The 16,816-nt window shown below is 41.5% G+C and overlaps 1 protein-coding gene across 2 annotated transcripts in view; it reads right to left on the bottom strand.

Annotated features, from left to right (window-relative positions):
* LOC148368495 (partitioning defective 3 homolog B-like) overlaps window positions 1-16,816 on the bottom strand; it is a 237,983-nt gene that overhangs the window by 214,790 nt on the left and 6,377 nt on the right. For both annotated transcript variants that reach the window (XM_088330519.1, XM_088330520.1), the window contains exon 2: window positions 6,665-6,766. In XM_088330519.1, coding sequence (XP_088186645.1) covers window positions 6,665-6,766 — 102 coding nt within the window. The remainder of the gene's footprint in view (window positions 1-6,664; window positions 6,767-16,816) is intronic.

Genomic DNA, 16,816 nt, shown 5'->3' with positions numbered 1-16,816 from the left:
AGTTCATTTATCGTCGTGGACTTTTCCACGAAACACAGTATGATTTAAGATTTCCGGCTGTGCAGTCGCACCAAAGAATCATTATGCATTTACCACGAATGAGCTGGATTCAGGTTTAAACACGTTTATTATCTCCAACGCTGCAGCACTGGTGTGACACTCTGATTTTCATCATTAGCACGATGGACTCACAGTAAACACCTCCGCAAAAACTGCTGTCCAATTAAAGTAGTTCTACTGCAAATACAACGATCATCTTTAACTGGATGCGAACTGCTACTCAGCAAGCTTTTGAGACCATTTGAGAGACATCTGCTTTATCCAATTTATCGTTTTTTTAATAGATTAAGTGCATATGATGCCTTTGAAACGTAGCCCCTGACCTTGAACTCCCTCAGGGATCTCCTAGCTGAACCTGCAGGCAAAGTAGCTAATGTGGGACATAGTGGCAAGGGACATGATCCAGTGTTCTGGTTTGCCTGCGTCCCCGCGTCCAAGACGCATCATTTTTCCTGGGGACGCATCGTGTCAAATCAACGTGTGTCCCCGGGACGCAACTTTTTTGACACCGAATTGTCATTATTACCCGATTAGTTTTTTTTTTTTTAAACAAATGTTTACCGCACTCCAAACTTTTGGTCAGGCAGATCCGCCATTGTTGTTTTGGTCTCGCGGTTCGAGTTTTCGTCTGCAGGCCGCTCTCGGCAAACGAGATCTCGTTGCTTCGAGATGACATCATTGTAGTGGTGCTTGTCGTCGAGGGAAGGTGAAGGTTAAGTATGCCTCCGATAAAACAGTATTAGGTGAAAATCAACACAAAATTGTTCATTTCTTCAGTGTGCATTAAGTCAAAACATAATGCAGAAGGTGATAACGGCAATATCCAGCTCGAAAAAACGGCGGAGAAATTTCTTCGGAAGATCGCGGAGGCAAGGAAAACACGTGTGTCGACGAAAGAAAATAAAAGAATACTCCTAGCAAGAAGGTGAAGGTGCATCTTACCAAACAATTGGACCTTGAGAAGGCATTACAACTGTGACGAAACAGTAAACCACAAACAATATATGAATTGAAAAATCTAAAGTGATAACTGCTTTGTATTACCAATTAACTGTGATGATTAAAACTGCAAGAATACACACATATTTCAGCAATATTATTTTGTATAGTGTACAATATTGTGAACTGAAAAATCTTGAAGCGATAACTGATTTGTAATACCATTAAACTGTGATGATTAAAACTGAATGAATATATAGATTTATATTATATATTTGTCGCCGATTTACAATTTCAACCTGGATAAGACTAAATTTTGGGGAGCCATAGATCTCTGTTGGGACCCATAGATTTTTGAGCATGCGAGTCCCCGGGACCCATTACTTTTCACAGGTAAAATGAACACTGATGATCTGACATTGCTTTAACCCTCTTTCGTTCTTGTTAGTCACAACAAACCGCCAAGAAGCTTCATTTCACTCTTTTGCTTTGGTGAGCCGAGAAATCACTTCGGAGGGGCCCCATCACTCAAAGTCCTAAGCCTGGGTAGTGGCCCATGTTTAGCTGGATTAAAATTCAGAAGGAAACCTTGCTCGAATGGCCAGGCAGCACACCGGGAATTAATTCAATTGTCACAGAGGCTTTTTCCTTCTAATTTTACATGAATGAAAAGAGGTTCTGGCAGAGAAATAATTTAGTTTAAATCATTGTAGAGTAGAAAAAAAGGAGGGACACGGCGACTGATGTACTATATATTCGGGGTTGGGTAGGGTTACTTTAACTGGATTACTTTCAATGACTTTTGGATGACTCCAATACCAAATATGCTCATAAAAGACAAAAGAAACTGAATATGAATAAAATGCATTCATTTGACCAGTAGGGGGGGCTTTGACGCACTTCACACACTTTATCTTTTCATTTTTCTTCATTTATTGCTTGATCTATAGCGTCAGACTGCCAAGAAACATGGCAACAATTTCAAGCACGTTCAAGCACCTCACCCAAGCAATTTCCCGACCTTGAAAACACAACATTCAAAGATTTCAAGCACGGCTACGCACCCTGTAATAATTCAAGTTTCGCTGCTATTGGCAGGTTAGCTAAGGACTCTCGATTAGGGATATGCAGGGTTGAGTAGGGTTACTTTAACTGGATTACTTTCAATGACTTTTGGATCACTCCAATACCAAATATGCTAATAAAAGACAAAATATACCAAATATGAGTAAAATGATGACTCACAACACGCGGTAAGCTTTCTCTCCTGGCTTTGATCTCTTTGATCTCCGGCAAAACAAACATAAATTGCGACAGAAACAAAATGGAAAGAAATCAAAACAGCTTGCCGACATCATTTTTGCCGTTCCATGTATTCCTTTACTCCCCAAACCTGCACAAAATTTTGTCATTTTATTCATATTCATATCGTATTGGAGTAATCCAAAAGTAATTGAAAGTAATCCAGTTAAAGTAACCCTACCCAACCCTGTGTATAGTTTAGATGTTAAAAGGTGTTGGCAAGGAAATCATCAGATCTAAAGACATATTGATACAGATTACCATGCAAAGAGACTAGGGCTGCAGGATTTTGGGAAAAAAAGTAATTTACTACTTACGACCGTTCAAACTTACAAAAAACGGTACATACCAACATTTTCGGGATCTCGAAAAATATCCGGACAGTGCTGTAAGTTAGATTTTGTATTGTGCACACCTTTTTCTGAGTAAAGGACAGTACTGTCGTGCTTGAATTCGGGCCCGGCCTCCTGCTCTGGCTAGGCTAACAACTCTCTTGAGCTACTAATGCTGAGCATGTAGCTCACCAACACCAGATCCATTACCCATGACAAGAGTTATCTGGAACTCCGACTCTTGGGAAATCGTGACATACGTGACTCTGGTATTTTAATAGTTGCGGAGACCAGGCTCTAGCTGCAGTTACCCGATGCTAGCATACAACTAGCCAGCCGCTTTCTGAATCGCCTTCTTACCCTTAAAGGAGAAGCCCTCCAATGTTGTTGTACTTTTGTATGACAGTTAAAACCATTTGTATTCTCTTTTCATTTGGAGATCCCTAGTTGTTATTTTGTTAGTCGTATACTACGTTGGTAACGTTATTATCGAATTTTCTTGCAATGTGTATTCTGTTTAGCACTATCTCGATACTCTATATAACATGCTACAGTAGGTATTAGCACGTCACATTGGGTATTTGTATATTGTATTCTTTTTGCTTTATTATTGTATTGTTTCTCAGCACAGGGATGCTGCTGGAAATGTGAATTTCCCAGCGGGGATGAATAAAGTATCTATCCATCTCTATCCATCTAATGACGCCATCTCGAGGTAAGTTTGCAAGTTACAATGATTATGTTGTTACCAAACAGGAAACTAGCACAGAAAATGCACTATTCTTTTGAAATTGAATTTCACATTTAAATTACAATACAGGTTTCAAAATTAGGGGATTTTTTTTGTTTTTGTTTTTCAAAACCGTGCATCCCTATTTGTTGTTTGTGTGCGAGCATGTACGCATGTGTGTCAACAGCCTGCATGAGTGTGTGTGTAAACTGTCAGCCATTGTAACTCATTAGCATCTGGGGCTAACGCAGGGTCCTTGCTGTGCCCAGGCGAGCCCTCACAATGAGTCAGTATGATTGATGGCATGATGCCGCTGGTTGCAATAATGAAAGAAAAAAACACACTTAAGACGGAATCTATCTGCTGTGGCAAGGTAATAAAAAAAACAGACAAACAAAAGAATTCCAGGCTAATCAGAACAACCAGGCGCCGCTCATTAATCTCCCCGAGCTGAAAACGTCTGGAAGCCTCAGGACGAGACAGAACAGATGATTGGCACATCACAACGGTCGTCGCCTCGCCGTCTTTTCATCGGCAGCGAAGCAAAAGAATAAAATCAGAGTGGAGATGAAAGTGCGGAAGTTGTTTGGAGAATCAGGTGGAGTCTGAAAAATGTCAATAAAACCATTCCTCGGCGGCAAAGATTCCAGCGAAGCCTAATTGCCCGAAGGAAAAATAAGAGTTGCTGAGGCTAGTATGACTTGTTAGCAAAGGAACTGATCTGTGACATTGGGAAACGGCGCCTAGGAGTGGAATCATTAAAACGTGAGTCACAAACACGAGGCGCAAGCAGCCAGAGAATGACATCTCTGTTCTCTCCAATTGAAAGTATGTCTTTAGAAATTCTGCAGACACTTACAGGTTGCAAACTTGAAATTCCTTCAGGTACAGCAGCATATTTTTCAAAATGGCCGAGTAAAAAAATTGTGATTTTTCAGACCTGTATTGCAATTTCGATGCCATTTTTTATTTTAAAAGACAGGCGCATTTTCTGTGCTGGTTTTATTTTTTGTGAGTACCATCATGTTGTTCTCAGGTAAAAATGCCATAATATTTTATGAGTGAAATAATCTATATAAGAATAGGGTTGGGTAGGGTTACTTTAACTGGATTACCTTAAATTACTTTTGCATGACTCCAATCCCAAATATGCTAATAAAAGACAAAAGAAAGTAAATATGAATCAAATGATGACTCACAACACGTGGTAAGCTTTCCCTCCTGGCTTTGATCTCTTTGATCTCCGGCAAAACGAACATCAAATGCGACAGAAACAAAATGAAAACAAATCTAAACAGCTTGCCGACATCATTTTTGCCGTTCCATGTGTTCCGTTACTCCTTAAGCCTTTAGTAATTTTATTCATATACATTTTTTTTGGTCTTTTATTAGCATATTTGGTATTGGAGTCATCCAGAAGTAATTGAAAGTAATCAAGTTAAAGTAACCCTACCCAACCCTGTATAAGAATGGAAGAGAATAAAAAAAAAGATAATTTGGAATTCTGTTGCCACAATAATAGAGGTGGACCGATTATCGTACGGGCCGATGACCAGCACTGATATCTGGGAATTTGAAGGATATCGGTATCAGCATTATCGATTCGACGGGCCGGTTAAATATATTTAAAACTGGTAAAGGATTTATAAAATTGACTGTAAAGGATTTTATACGATTGACTACAAGTTACATGTATTCAGTTTAATGTAATAAGGATATTTACTGACTGTGTCAATGTACAATAAAAGGTCAGGGCAGGCTGTGTGGAATGCATAAGTGGGGATGTTTTGTGTAGGACACTTCTGATAACAGGAGACGTGGGTGTGCTGACGCAGGACGACCAGAGATTGTTGGGCACAAAACAACTACCTTGGCACGCCCATGGCAGGAGCCGACACGCCATCATGCGGGGAGAAGATAACCAATAAGAGAAAGCTAAAGTTAGCTGCAAATGACACATAGCCAATAGGAGAATAGTAGGATGTCTTTGCTTTGTTTGTGGAAATGTATAAATGATTCCGGGCCATTGAAGCGGGGACAATAATGTTAGAGCTAACTCGTCATGTGCGTGGTGGAAAAGCGAGTTTGCGATAAAGAGATAGTGTAAAAAGTATGGTTTACTTGTTTTGAAGAGGCACATTCAGAGCAAGAATGCTATATAAATTCTTACATTAGTTCATCAATCAAGTGTGTGTTTGTGATTGAGAGAGAGAGCATAAAAACACGCTAAAATAGAAGGCTGATTAGCCGTTACCATAACATTAGCTCGTCAACCTGGCTGTAAAACGTGAGTGCCCACACTTGCAAGGTACAGTTTTTGTTTTAAGTTGATTTAAGTCAAGTAAGGTGTAGTGACATTTTTATTTATGTATCGTAAAAAAACAAAAACAAGGAGCTATTTCGTCAGTTAGTTTTTGGTTTGATTGAAAGATTAGTCATGTTAGTCTTGTTGAAATTCTAATGTATTTACTGGAGCTGTTTAAGTGTTTAATGTACCATTATACAAGTTGCTGCTAAAACAAATTGTACTATAATTTTTTTTTGGGGGCCTCACCTTTTTGACTAATAATCGGTATCAGTATCAGCACTGAAAAACCCATATCGGTCAATTCTTGCACCATACTATCTCGTGTAACTGGTATATAAAAAGCTTTGTCATTTAAAAATAATTCAGAGTCTAGCCGCTGTCCCTCCATGTTAAGTAGAGCAAGCTGATAAAGGTCCCATGGAGAGATGACCCAGGAGATACTGGAGGGACTATGTCCTGTATCTCAGTTGGCCTGGAAACACCTTGGCCCACCTACCACCGGTGCTTCCCGGTTATTGCCGTAGCGACACGATCTGACTTTCATGGAAACTGCAGCACATTTGCGATTCTATGCATCGTTCTACAGCAGGAGTAGAATAGGCAATAGCGTACGTGTCACTGCACCACCAGGTTGCCTCAGACACCCGTGCCACAAGTATGATTCTTATCCTGCCAGGCTAAGAGGTCTAATAGGAGACATCCTGAGTGATAAACCGATGGTCATTGCCAACTTCAGAACAATAAAGAGATAGTATAAGAAGTGTAGATGACTTGTTTTAAAGAGAAACATTCAGAGCAAAAATGCTATATTAGCTCTTACCAAACCATTAGTTCATCAATCAAGTGTGTGCGTTTGTGATAGAGAGAGAGAGAGAGCATAAAACACGTTAAAATAGAAGGCTGATTAGCTGTTACCATAACATTAGCTCGTCAACCTGGCTGTAAAATGGGAGTGCCCACACTTGAATTCGTAAGCAACACTTTTTGGCTTACCTTGTCCCGGTCATCCACTAGGTCTGTCAGCAGGTCATCCATGTCCAGTATGCCTCCATCGGGGTACTCCAGGTGAAGGGTTTTTACAGCACTTCCCCCATGCTGTGAAGAGGAAAGAAATCAGGTCAAGTCCTGTTTTTTTGTGACACCCTTAATCACAAAGAGTCTCAAAGGGCTGCACAGACCACAGATGATTGCAAACCACAGACTATTATGACACCATCCCCAGATCTAAAACCTACATGAGGGCAAGGAAAAACTCAAAAACCTTGAGTCAAGTCCTGTTTATTTGGGACGCCCTTAATCACAAGGAGTCTCAAAGGGCTGTACAGACCATATATTATTGCAAACCACAGAGTATTATGACACCATACCCTGAACTAAAACCTACACGAGGGCAAGGAAAAACTCAAAATGTCAAGTCAAGTCCTGTTTATTTGTGACACCCTTAATAACAAGGATGCTCAAGGGGATACACAGACCACAGATTTTTTTTAACCACATACTAATATGACACCATTCCCTGATCTAAAACCTACATTAGGGGCAAGGAAAAACTCAAAAACCTCAATTCAAGTCCTGTTTTTTTGTAACACTCTTATTCACAAGGAGTCTCAAAGGGCTGCACAGACCACAGATTATTGCAAACCACAGACTATCATGACACCATCCCCTGATCTTAAGCTAACAGTGAGCCAATGCAAGTTAGCTAAAATCGGGGATAGATGATCAAACTTTCTTGTCTTAGGGGCCTGTCACACAAACATTTGCGGCTGAATCACGGCCAGAAATTTCTGCCTTTGAGGCGGACGCTATTGGACGCATTGAGTTCGCCATTAAGACGAGATACAGCGGTGCTCAACACGAGTTCGGAAATTCGCGCGCGGGTGGCAGCGCGAATAAGTTTTACCCTGCTCAATCCTTCAGAGCGCGGGTACACAGCCTTTCACGAGCGTATTGAGGCTGAACCACGGCCAGAAATTTCTGGCCGTGAAGTGGATGCCGTGGGGCGCTGTTGGACGTTTTGAGACCGCGATATAGACGAGATGGAGCTGTGCTTTACTCGCGGTCGGAAATTTTCACGTGGTTGGGCGCGTTCAAAACTTTTGAGCTGCTCAAAAGTTTGAGCACGTGTTAAACCGCGTGCCGCACACGTGGTCAACACGAGGTAATGACGCGGAAATGACGTGCTATGGTCGCGGCCAGGGCGCGGTTACACATGGGTAGGACGGGAAATTTCAGCGGGTAATAGTGGGTGGAGCATGGTAATAGCATGTTCTGCGCCTGTATCGTGGTGTTATTACATGAAATTAGCGTGTTACGCGTGTGACAGTCTTTCGCCTTTCTCTGCGTATATACAGCGCGATTTGCCGAGCACAAGCACACGTCAGTTGTGCTGGAGACGTCAAGGGGGTGAACATGGATCCCCGTCAGCGTAGTGACCTCGTCTTAATCCATTTTTATTTCTTGACATTTCTTTTCAAGATAATAAAATAAAAATGATGCCATAGCTTGAAATCTTGATCTTCACGGGACTGTGTCTTTCTACAGCCCGGTGCATCCCTGCCGAGATTTGCATACCCTCGCTACTACAACCACTTTTACCTCGTTTTATCCCACTTATAGGGAATGTAATGGCGAACATATAACCAAAACCACTTCGTCTTGCATTTATTGGGAATTTAATACAACTTAAACCATTCCGTCTTTGTTTTTGTTGTGAACGTAATCGAACGCAACACCCCCATCCCCCCACCCCCTCGCGTGAACGCGCATTCTGCTGCGCTTCCAACAAAAGCGATCGTATTCTATATAAAACGCTTATTAAAACAATAAAGTGAGCTAATTATAACAATTGGGAGATCCTAGTCTATATAACGCGTTTATTTAAACAATAAAGTGCGATCGTATTCTACAAAATGCGTTGGTTAACGCGGATGACAACAAAAGCGATCACAGCAGAATGCGCGTTCACGCGAGTGTGTGGGGGGGTGGGTGTGTTGCGTAGGAGTCGGATTTGGGCACAACACCGGCTCGGGAGCTTTTATACCCGAGGTCCACACGAGAAAATGACGCAGAAATGACGCGATGAGGAAGCGGAACAGTCGCCGGCGTCTTTTTTGCGGCCATACACCGATGAACAGCGGGGTGGCCAATTTTGCACATTTTCCATCGCGGGCAACCATGGGCGAAAAAAAAAAAATCGCAAAATTTTAGCCGTGATTCAGCCGCAAATGTCTGTGTGACATAGTTAAAAGCCTTGCTGAATGTATAAAGAAAACGTTCTGAAATGTTTTGGTTACCGGAATAATAAGGCTGGTAAGACAAAATGTCATGACAATTTGTTTCCGTGTCTCTTAGCCAATGAGATGAATCAGATACATAAGCAAGTGTGACGTACGTCTACCACCATTCCATAGACCATGTCACTCGGGTCAGGGTGACACAACACACGCTTCTGTTCAACAGCAGGGGCCCGGCAGCTTTCGCTGGTTTACCCCTGCCACATCATACTTCGTAGTTTGCCAAATGTATGAAAAAATAAACGTTCAACAATGTGTTTTAAGTGAAATGTTGGTAAATAAAACTCTGCTGCTGTTTGGTGCATTCACTCTAAATGTGTTGAAATCTTAAAACTTCAAGAGAAGTAAGGAGACATTTATCTACCCTGTCACTTTAAGTGTCTGTGTTAAAATTAGATGGTTTTTTTTTCTTATCTGAGCCTACTCGCTTTTGCACTTTGTTACTGAAAAGTTGAGTCCAAGACCTGTTACCTCCCCTGTGCATTGTTCCTTTAAAGGTTTTAACATAACTAACGAAAATCCTGCACTGTTGCATTTGTTTTAATTGAAGAAATAGAATGTTAAGATAATGATTTCTTGACCATTACATTTTCCTGTTTATTAAGGTGTACAGTCTTTGTAATATTAGACGGATATAATCATTGTAGCAAATAATGCTGAGAGGATATGTTTTTAAGGTTTTTCTGACCATATATACATGAATCGTGATTATTTGTGTGACAACATACCATACCTGTCAACCTCAGCTAATTGCGCCCCTGATTAAAGGGACAGTAGGAAATAGTTAGCGCTTAAAGGTAGAGGTAAGGTCGGGCTTAAAATATTGAGCCCAACCCGACCTGTGTCGCGGATATACAAACCCAAACCTGCCCAAATCTTACGGATTAACTTCTCATCTCTCATCTCATTAGCCGTACCGCTTATCCTCATTAGGGTCGCAGGGGTGCTGGAGCCCATCCCAGCAATAATCGGGCAGTGGGCAGGGGACACTCTGAACTGGTTGCCAGCCAATCGCAGGGCACACGGGGACAGACAACTCACTCGCTCATTCACACCTAGGGACAATTTGGACCGATTCACCTGAAATGCACGATTTTGGAATGTGGGAGGAAACCGGAGTGCCCGGAGGAAACCCACGCAAGCACGGGGAGAACATACAAACTCCGCACAGGAAGTCTGGAGCTGGATTTGAACCCATGACAGGTTCCCATGACATGAAATGTGCCGCACAAGCACTAACCACTGCGCCGCCGTGCTGCCCTACGGATTAACTTGATTGGGGAAATGAGCCTGAAATAAGCCCGACGTTTTGATTTGCCGCCAAAGTAAACACGGAGCGTTACTCCGACCATGCATACGCAACATCAAAGCGGCGCCGCAGCTCTGTGTTATTTTGCACTATTTGTGATTTATTGTTTCGATTGTCTGCTTCTGTCTTCGGTATTTTTCTTCCCGTTTGACAACTACACTTTGGATTCTTTTCTATCCTATGGTTAAAGGTTTTAACGCACAAAAATGTGTTTATTCGAGGAATCAACTCCTTGCCCTAAAGAATTCTTGTACTGGCGTGATGAGGGGGCCCTATCGTGGATGCAGTGCTAAGGCTAAGAGGCTGGCGGCGTAATAAGTCTTTGGTACCGTCCGTAATCATGGTAAATGTGAACTCTCTACCAAATAAGACCGACAAACTGGCTGTGCTGGTGAAAAACAGCAAAGCGTACAGGGAGTGCAGTTTGCTGTGTTTTACGGAAACGTAGCATCCCAAGCGCTGACGTGGAGCTAACCGGAGCTAGCCGGCTTCAGCGCTGTTAGGGCAGACAGAGACACAAAAGCCTGCGGGAAGCGGAGAGGAGGCGGGCTCGCTATCTACGTGAACGCGAGGTGGTGTAACCCTGGGCACAAAGATTTCAATCTGCTGCAGGGCTGTCAAATTTTTGGCCTAGCATGTGACGTAATCCACTCCGCTGTGGCTAAACTACAACAAAGCACCCCTGTTAATCTGTTAATAAACAACAAAGGAGACTGCTGGAAGTGTGAATTTCCCTACGGAGATGAATAAAGTATCTATCTATCTATCTACTACAGCGCCAAACTATGCATTTCGGCTGAACGACGCAGATTGCGGGTTACTTTGGGCCGAGTCCCTCAAATCGAGTATGCACTGCGAGCGCAGCTCCAAAAGTTCAACTTAACAAAATGGCACCGAAAAGAAAATCAAATTTTGTGTATGATTTGCCCTCATGTAGGTTTCAGATGAGGGGACATGACTTGACTTGACAATTTATGACAATTCATGACGGCCTTACTGAGGGAATAGCTCTAGTCTGGAGATCATGTTATACGGCTCATTTAAAGTAAACGGGGAGGCTCACTGGAAAAAAATAAATACTTCTATAGCTCTTTGACTCAAAAATGTTCTCCACCCCTGTTCTAGACAGTCTATTCTTGACTCGGAATTTAAAAAAAAAAGACTATCTACCTTGGTCATATCCCGCAAGAGGGGTGACCGACAGCAAGACAAACACATGCAAAAACAAAGAAAACTTTAAAAAAAAAAAAAAGGGAAAAAGTAGCAAAAAACACACAAAGTTTTGGGGGGACCATGGCAAACCCAAATGCCATAAACACCCAAACAAGTTAGGCACCTCGGCACCCAAGTCTGTCATGCTTTCGTCCCTCCAGATGAAACGGGACACAAGAAAGCGGCCGTGGTGACACAACACACTCTTTTGTTTAACAGCAGTGCCCGACAGCTTTCGCTGGTTTACCCCTGTCGCATCATATGGGTGCCTAGCCCATCCTTAAGGACGCGTCCACAATCCCACTATCCTTTCACACCTCTCCACTCATTCCCGTCACCAACAAGAGCTCTAGCTTCCACTAAATGTAGACCTCTTTCCTGCAGTGCACTCATAACACCGATGACTTGAAATTTTGAAAAAATACTAGTTGCCGATAATTGTTGGCAAATCACAGTTTGCAAAACCTCCACAAAACAAGCAAGTAGTTTTGTTTTTTTTAAAGTTCCTACTTTGCAGAACCCCTGTCCCCTTGAAAGATAAAAAAGGACTTCATACTTGGGAAGATTAAAGTAAGGGATAATAAGGAAGACACTAAGATTACAAGGATGAATGAATTAATAAAAACTAATTCGAACATTAAGATAAAAACAGGACAAAAACAATGACTCAACAACCAAATCATGTTATCATAACATGTTCGAAAAGGGCTAGTAAGAAGCAGACGCTTATTTTCCCTACCCCTTCATCTTCCCTATTAATTACATTGTACAGATAGCTCCTCTTTTGTGTCTAATTTAAGAAAATCAAGTCCGGTCAAGTCACATTTATTGATATAGCCCTTAATCACAAAAATGTCTCAAAGGACTGCACAGGATTACATTGACACAATTACCTGATCTTAAACCAGCATGCGGGCAAGGAACAACTCAAAAACCCCAGCGTGAGGAGAAAAGAGAAACCCTGAGAAAGGACCCCACATGTGGTAATCCCCCTTCCGGGTTTGACCAGGGTGAATAACAATTAGCATTACTGTACTCAGAATAGTAAACACTAGGTAAGATGTTGAAAATGTCCGGAAATTGCATGAGAGCAGCGACGCCCCCAGCCTGTAAACTAGTCCAGAAAGTCTATGACGGCCACGACGCAGCTTCCCATCTCTGCCAGCTGGTCCATGCAGGCGTTCACATGCTTCAGGTCAAACGCTGGTCCGCTGACTCGTCTCAAATCGTCCTTCTCCTTTGTATCACCACCAGGCAGGCAGTCGGTATCATCTCACGGATATACATATTTCATAGGTCGGATATCAATATTTATTATAATAACAATAGTCAAATATGTTATACACTAATCATCGTAGTACCCATCTATTAAAGTTATAATGCTACTAGTCACTAAATATCATTGTGGCACTAATGATAATAACAACAATAGCGACAATAAGTTATTTATATAATAATAAAAACGATAACAAGGTTAACTATAGTTGTAAACGCAGTATTTCCAATCTTTAGTATCACTCATACCCCATTTTCTTCATCTCTGTATTCCGCCAGTAATATTTTTAGTATTTAAATTTGAACACGTGAATAGTTGGACATTGTTTGATCTCGTCTTGAAAATTGTTCCAAAGTTTGACTCCACACACAGACACACACATACTTTTCCTGGTGGTTCTCACCTACGGGATTATGAATTTACGACAGCCCCTTAAAATATAATTTCCCTCTTTCCGAATGAATCATTTTTGGATGTTTTCTGGCACTATGTTTTTGTTGACTTTAAAGCAGTGGTGAAGTGAAAAATTTTACTAAATCGTCCAATTTTAATAATTTGGACTGCAAGAATAAAATATGAGTATGGTCCCGATATCTTACCCTGTGTATGGTTCTAATTGCACGTTTTTGGAGGATAAAAGGGAAAAAACAGCATTTCAATTTTTTTTTTTTCAACCATTTGAAAAAACAGAATTACAAGTTTGTGTTTTCATTTGACTTGTGATGCAACAACTACCTCCCTGACTTAATCAAGCCGTGTGTGTTTATTTGGCTCGGATTCCAAACGTTCCCGCATTTTTGTGGTAGTGGTTTGGCAAAATCCATTCATGACTCTGTTATGATACCACAACGTTGATATCAATGACAATAAAGTCAATTCTCTTCCATTTTCCTTTTTTCCGTTTAGAAATGAATATATTTTTTTGTTGTAAGCAATTTTCAGAAACATTTTTGCTTTGTACAAAAAACACTTTTATGGATTTTGTTAAAACTGTATAATATTAAAATATCGCCAGCAGTTTTGCAATGTATCAAATCAAAATGTATTTAAATGATGATCTGCGTTTCTATAGCGCTTTTCAAGTCAATGACTTCCCAATGCGCTTTACAATGTACTCCACATTTCCCAATAGCGGCCTTGCAGCCATGTAAGGCGCTCACCTGCTTATTGGGGGTATTAGGGGTTCAGTGTCTTACCCAAGGACACTACGACATGTAACACGGACGAGCCGGGATTCGAACTGGGATCCCTTGATCCCAAGATGAGCGTTCTACCTCCTGAGCTACTGCCGCCCCAAAATTCTGACACCATCCCGTGATCTAAAACCTACATGAGGGCAAAGAAAAACTCAAAACTGCAAGTATTTAAATCACTTTAAGGCAACAATTTGCAACTAAAAGGGCTTTATAAACATTCAATGTACAGCTGAAAAATAAAAAATCCCTTCTTTTTTCCCCTACCCAACAACGGGGAATGTCAAATACACTTAATATGCTTTTGTATTTAGATTCAAAACTTTATTATGGTACAAAAAGTTCCTATACTTCTTCCTCATGTCATGAGGCTCTTTAACGCCACCCGGGGGAGTAAAAACCCACATTAAACCCCACCCCCACATTTGGATATTACCCTATTTTTATTCATGTGCATTTTCCGTAGCACTATTTAAATACTCTATATCGACACGTTATATTGAGTATTTTTGTATTCTATATATTTTATTTTATTTTTTTATTTTTCAACACAAGGATACTGCTAGAAGTGCGAATTTCCCTACGGGGATGAATAAAGTATCTATCCATCTAAACACTGCAGGCTTTGTACAGATAAGTAAAGATAAGAAGAGAGAAGTTTTCAGTTAGGCGGGTGGAGTGCTAGCGGTCAAATTCCAGGCCGGTTTCATTTTCTCGATGCAGGCAGTCCAAAACATACACACCCTTTCTGGGTTGACACAATACCCAGTCAACAATGTTTGACTTGCAAGGAAAAAAAAATGAAAATTGAGAAACGCTCAATCAATGGGGAAATTTAAGTCAAGTCATGTTTATTTGTGATGCCCTTAATCACAAAGAGTCTCAAAGGGCTGCACAGACCACAGATTATTGAAAACTACAGACTATTCTGACACCATCCCCTGATCTAAAACCTACATGAGGGCAAGGAAAAACTCAAAAACCTCAAATCGAGTCAGGTCATGTTTATTTGTGACAACCTCAATCACAGGAAGTCTCCAAGAGCTGCACAGACCACAGATTATTGCAAACTACAGACTATTCTGAAACCATCCTCTGATCTAAAACCTACATGAGGGCAAAAAAAACCTCAAAACCGCAAGTAAAGTCCAGTTTATTTGTGACGCCCTTAATCACAAAGGGTCTCAAAGGGCTTCACAGACCACAGATTATTGAACTACAGACTATTCTGACACCATCCCCTGATCTAAAACCTACATGAGGGCAAGGAAAAACTCAAAAACCTCAAATCGAGTCATGTCATGTTTATTTGTGACAACCTTAATCACAGGAAGTCTCCAAGAGCTGCACAGACCACAAATTATTGCAAACTACAGACTATTCTAAAACCATCCCCTGATCTAAAACCTACATGAGGGCAAAAAAAACCTCAAAACCGCAAGTAAAGTCCAGTTTATTTGTGACGCCCTTAATCACAAAGAGTCTCAAAGGGCTTCACAGATCAAAGACTCTTGCAAACTACAGACTATTATGACACCATCCCCTGATCTAAAACCTACATGAGGGCAAAAAAAACCTCAAAACCGCAAGTAAAGTCATGTTTATTTGTGACGCCCTTAATCACAAGGAGTCTCAGTGGTTAGCGCTTTTGCGGCACAGTTCATGTCATGGGAACCTGTCGTGGGTTCAAATCCAGCTCCAGACTTCCTGTGCGGAGTTTGTATGTTCTCCCCGTGCTTGCGTGGGTTTCCTCCGGGCACTCCGGTTTCCTCCCACATTCCAAAAACATGCATTTCAGGTGAATTAGCCGTTCCAAATTGTCCCTAGGTGTGAATGAGCGATTGAGTTGTCTGTCCCCGTGTGCCCTGCGATTGGCTGGCAACCAGTTCAGGGTGTCCCCTGCCCACTGCCCGGAGATGGCTGGGATGGGCTCCAGCCCCCCCCCGCAACCCTAATGAGGATAAGCGGTACAGCTAATGAGATGAGATGAGTCACTGATTTACAATTTCAACCTGGATAAGACTACATTTTGGGGAGCCATAGATCTCTGTTGGGACCCATAGATCTTTGAGCATGCAAGTCCCCGGGACCCATCACTTTTCACAGTTCAAATGAACACTGCATTTGTATCTTGAAATATCCTTTTTTTGTGAAAAGTCTTGAAGATACCCTCAGATGATGTTGTTAAAGTCCACACATTGCAGCAGTAACGCTTAAGCAACATTATCAGGGCAAAGCACGTACAGTACACATCGCAGGATAAACCGGGTAAACTAGATCAGTGACATTCTGTTGCCGCTCATTAGTCTCGGGTGATTACCTTGTACCGAGTAAACACAACCTAAAACCATGAGTAGCACATACCCGCTTGTGTCGAAAAAGCTAAAGAAAAAATGCAAACTACAATTTTCCATGTGCTAGTTCAGGGGAGTCAAACTCATTTTGACTCGGGGGGCCACACGATAGAAGAAACATTCTCTCGGGGGGCCGGACGAGTAGATTGAAGAGAAAGTCAAGTCAAATCATTTTTTTTGTATAGCCCGTGGTCACAAAGAGTCTCAAAGGGCTGCACAGGTTATTGCACAGACTATTATTTCAGACTATTATGACACCATCCCCTGATCTAAAACCTAAATGAGGACAAGGTAAAACTCCTCAAGTCAAGTCCTGATTATTTGTGACGCCCTTAATCACAAGGAGTCTAAAAGGGCTCCAGAGACTAGAGACCATGACAACACCATTCCTTGATCTAAAACCTACATGGGGGCAAGGAAAAACTCAAAAACATCAGGTCAAGTCCTGTTTATTTGTGACACCCTTAATCACAAGGAGTCTCAAAGAGTTGCAACGACCAGAAAT

This window comes from Urocampus carinirostris, chromosome 3 (genome assembly GCF_059441175.1).
Source record: "Urocampus carinirostris isolate Australia breed hairy pipefish chromosome 3, RoL_Ucar_1.0, whole genome shotgun sequence".
Classification (NCBI taxonomy): domain Eukaryota; kingdom Metazoa; phylum Chordata; class Actinopteri; order Syngnathiformes; family Syngnathidae; genus Urocampus; species Urocampus carinirostris.
The sequence above is the reverse complement of the archived record's forward strand: the minus strand, read 5'-3'. Positions and strand labels throughout refer to the sequence as shown.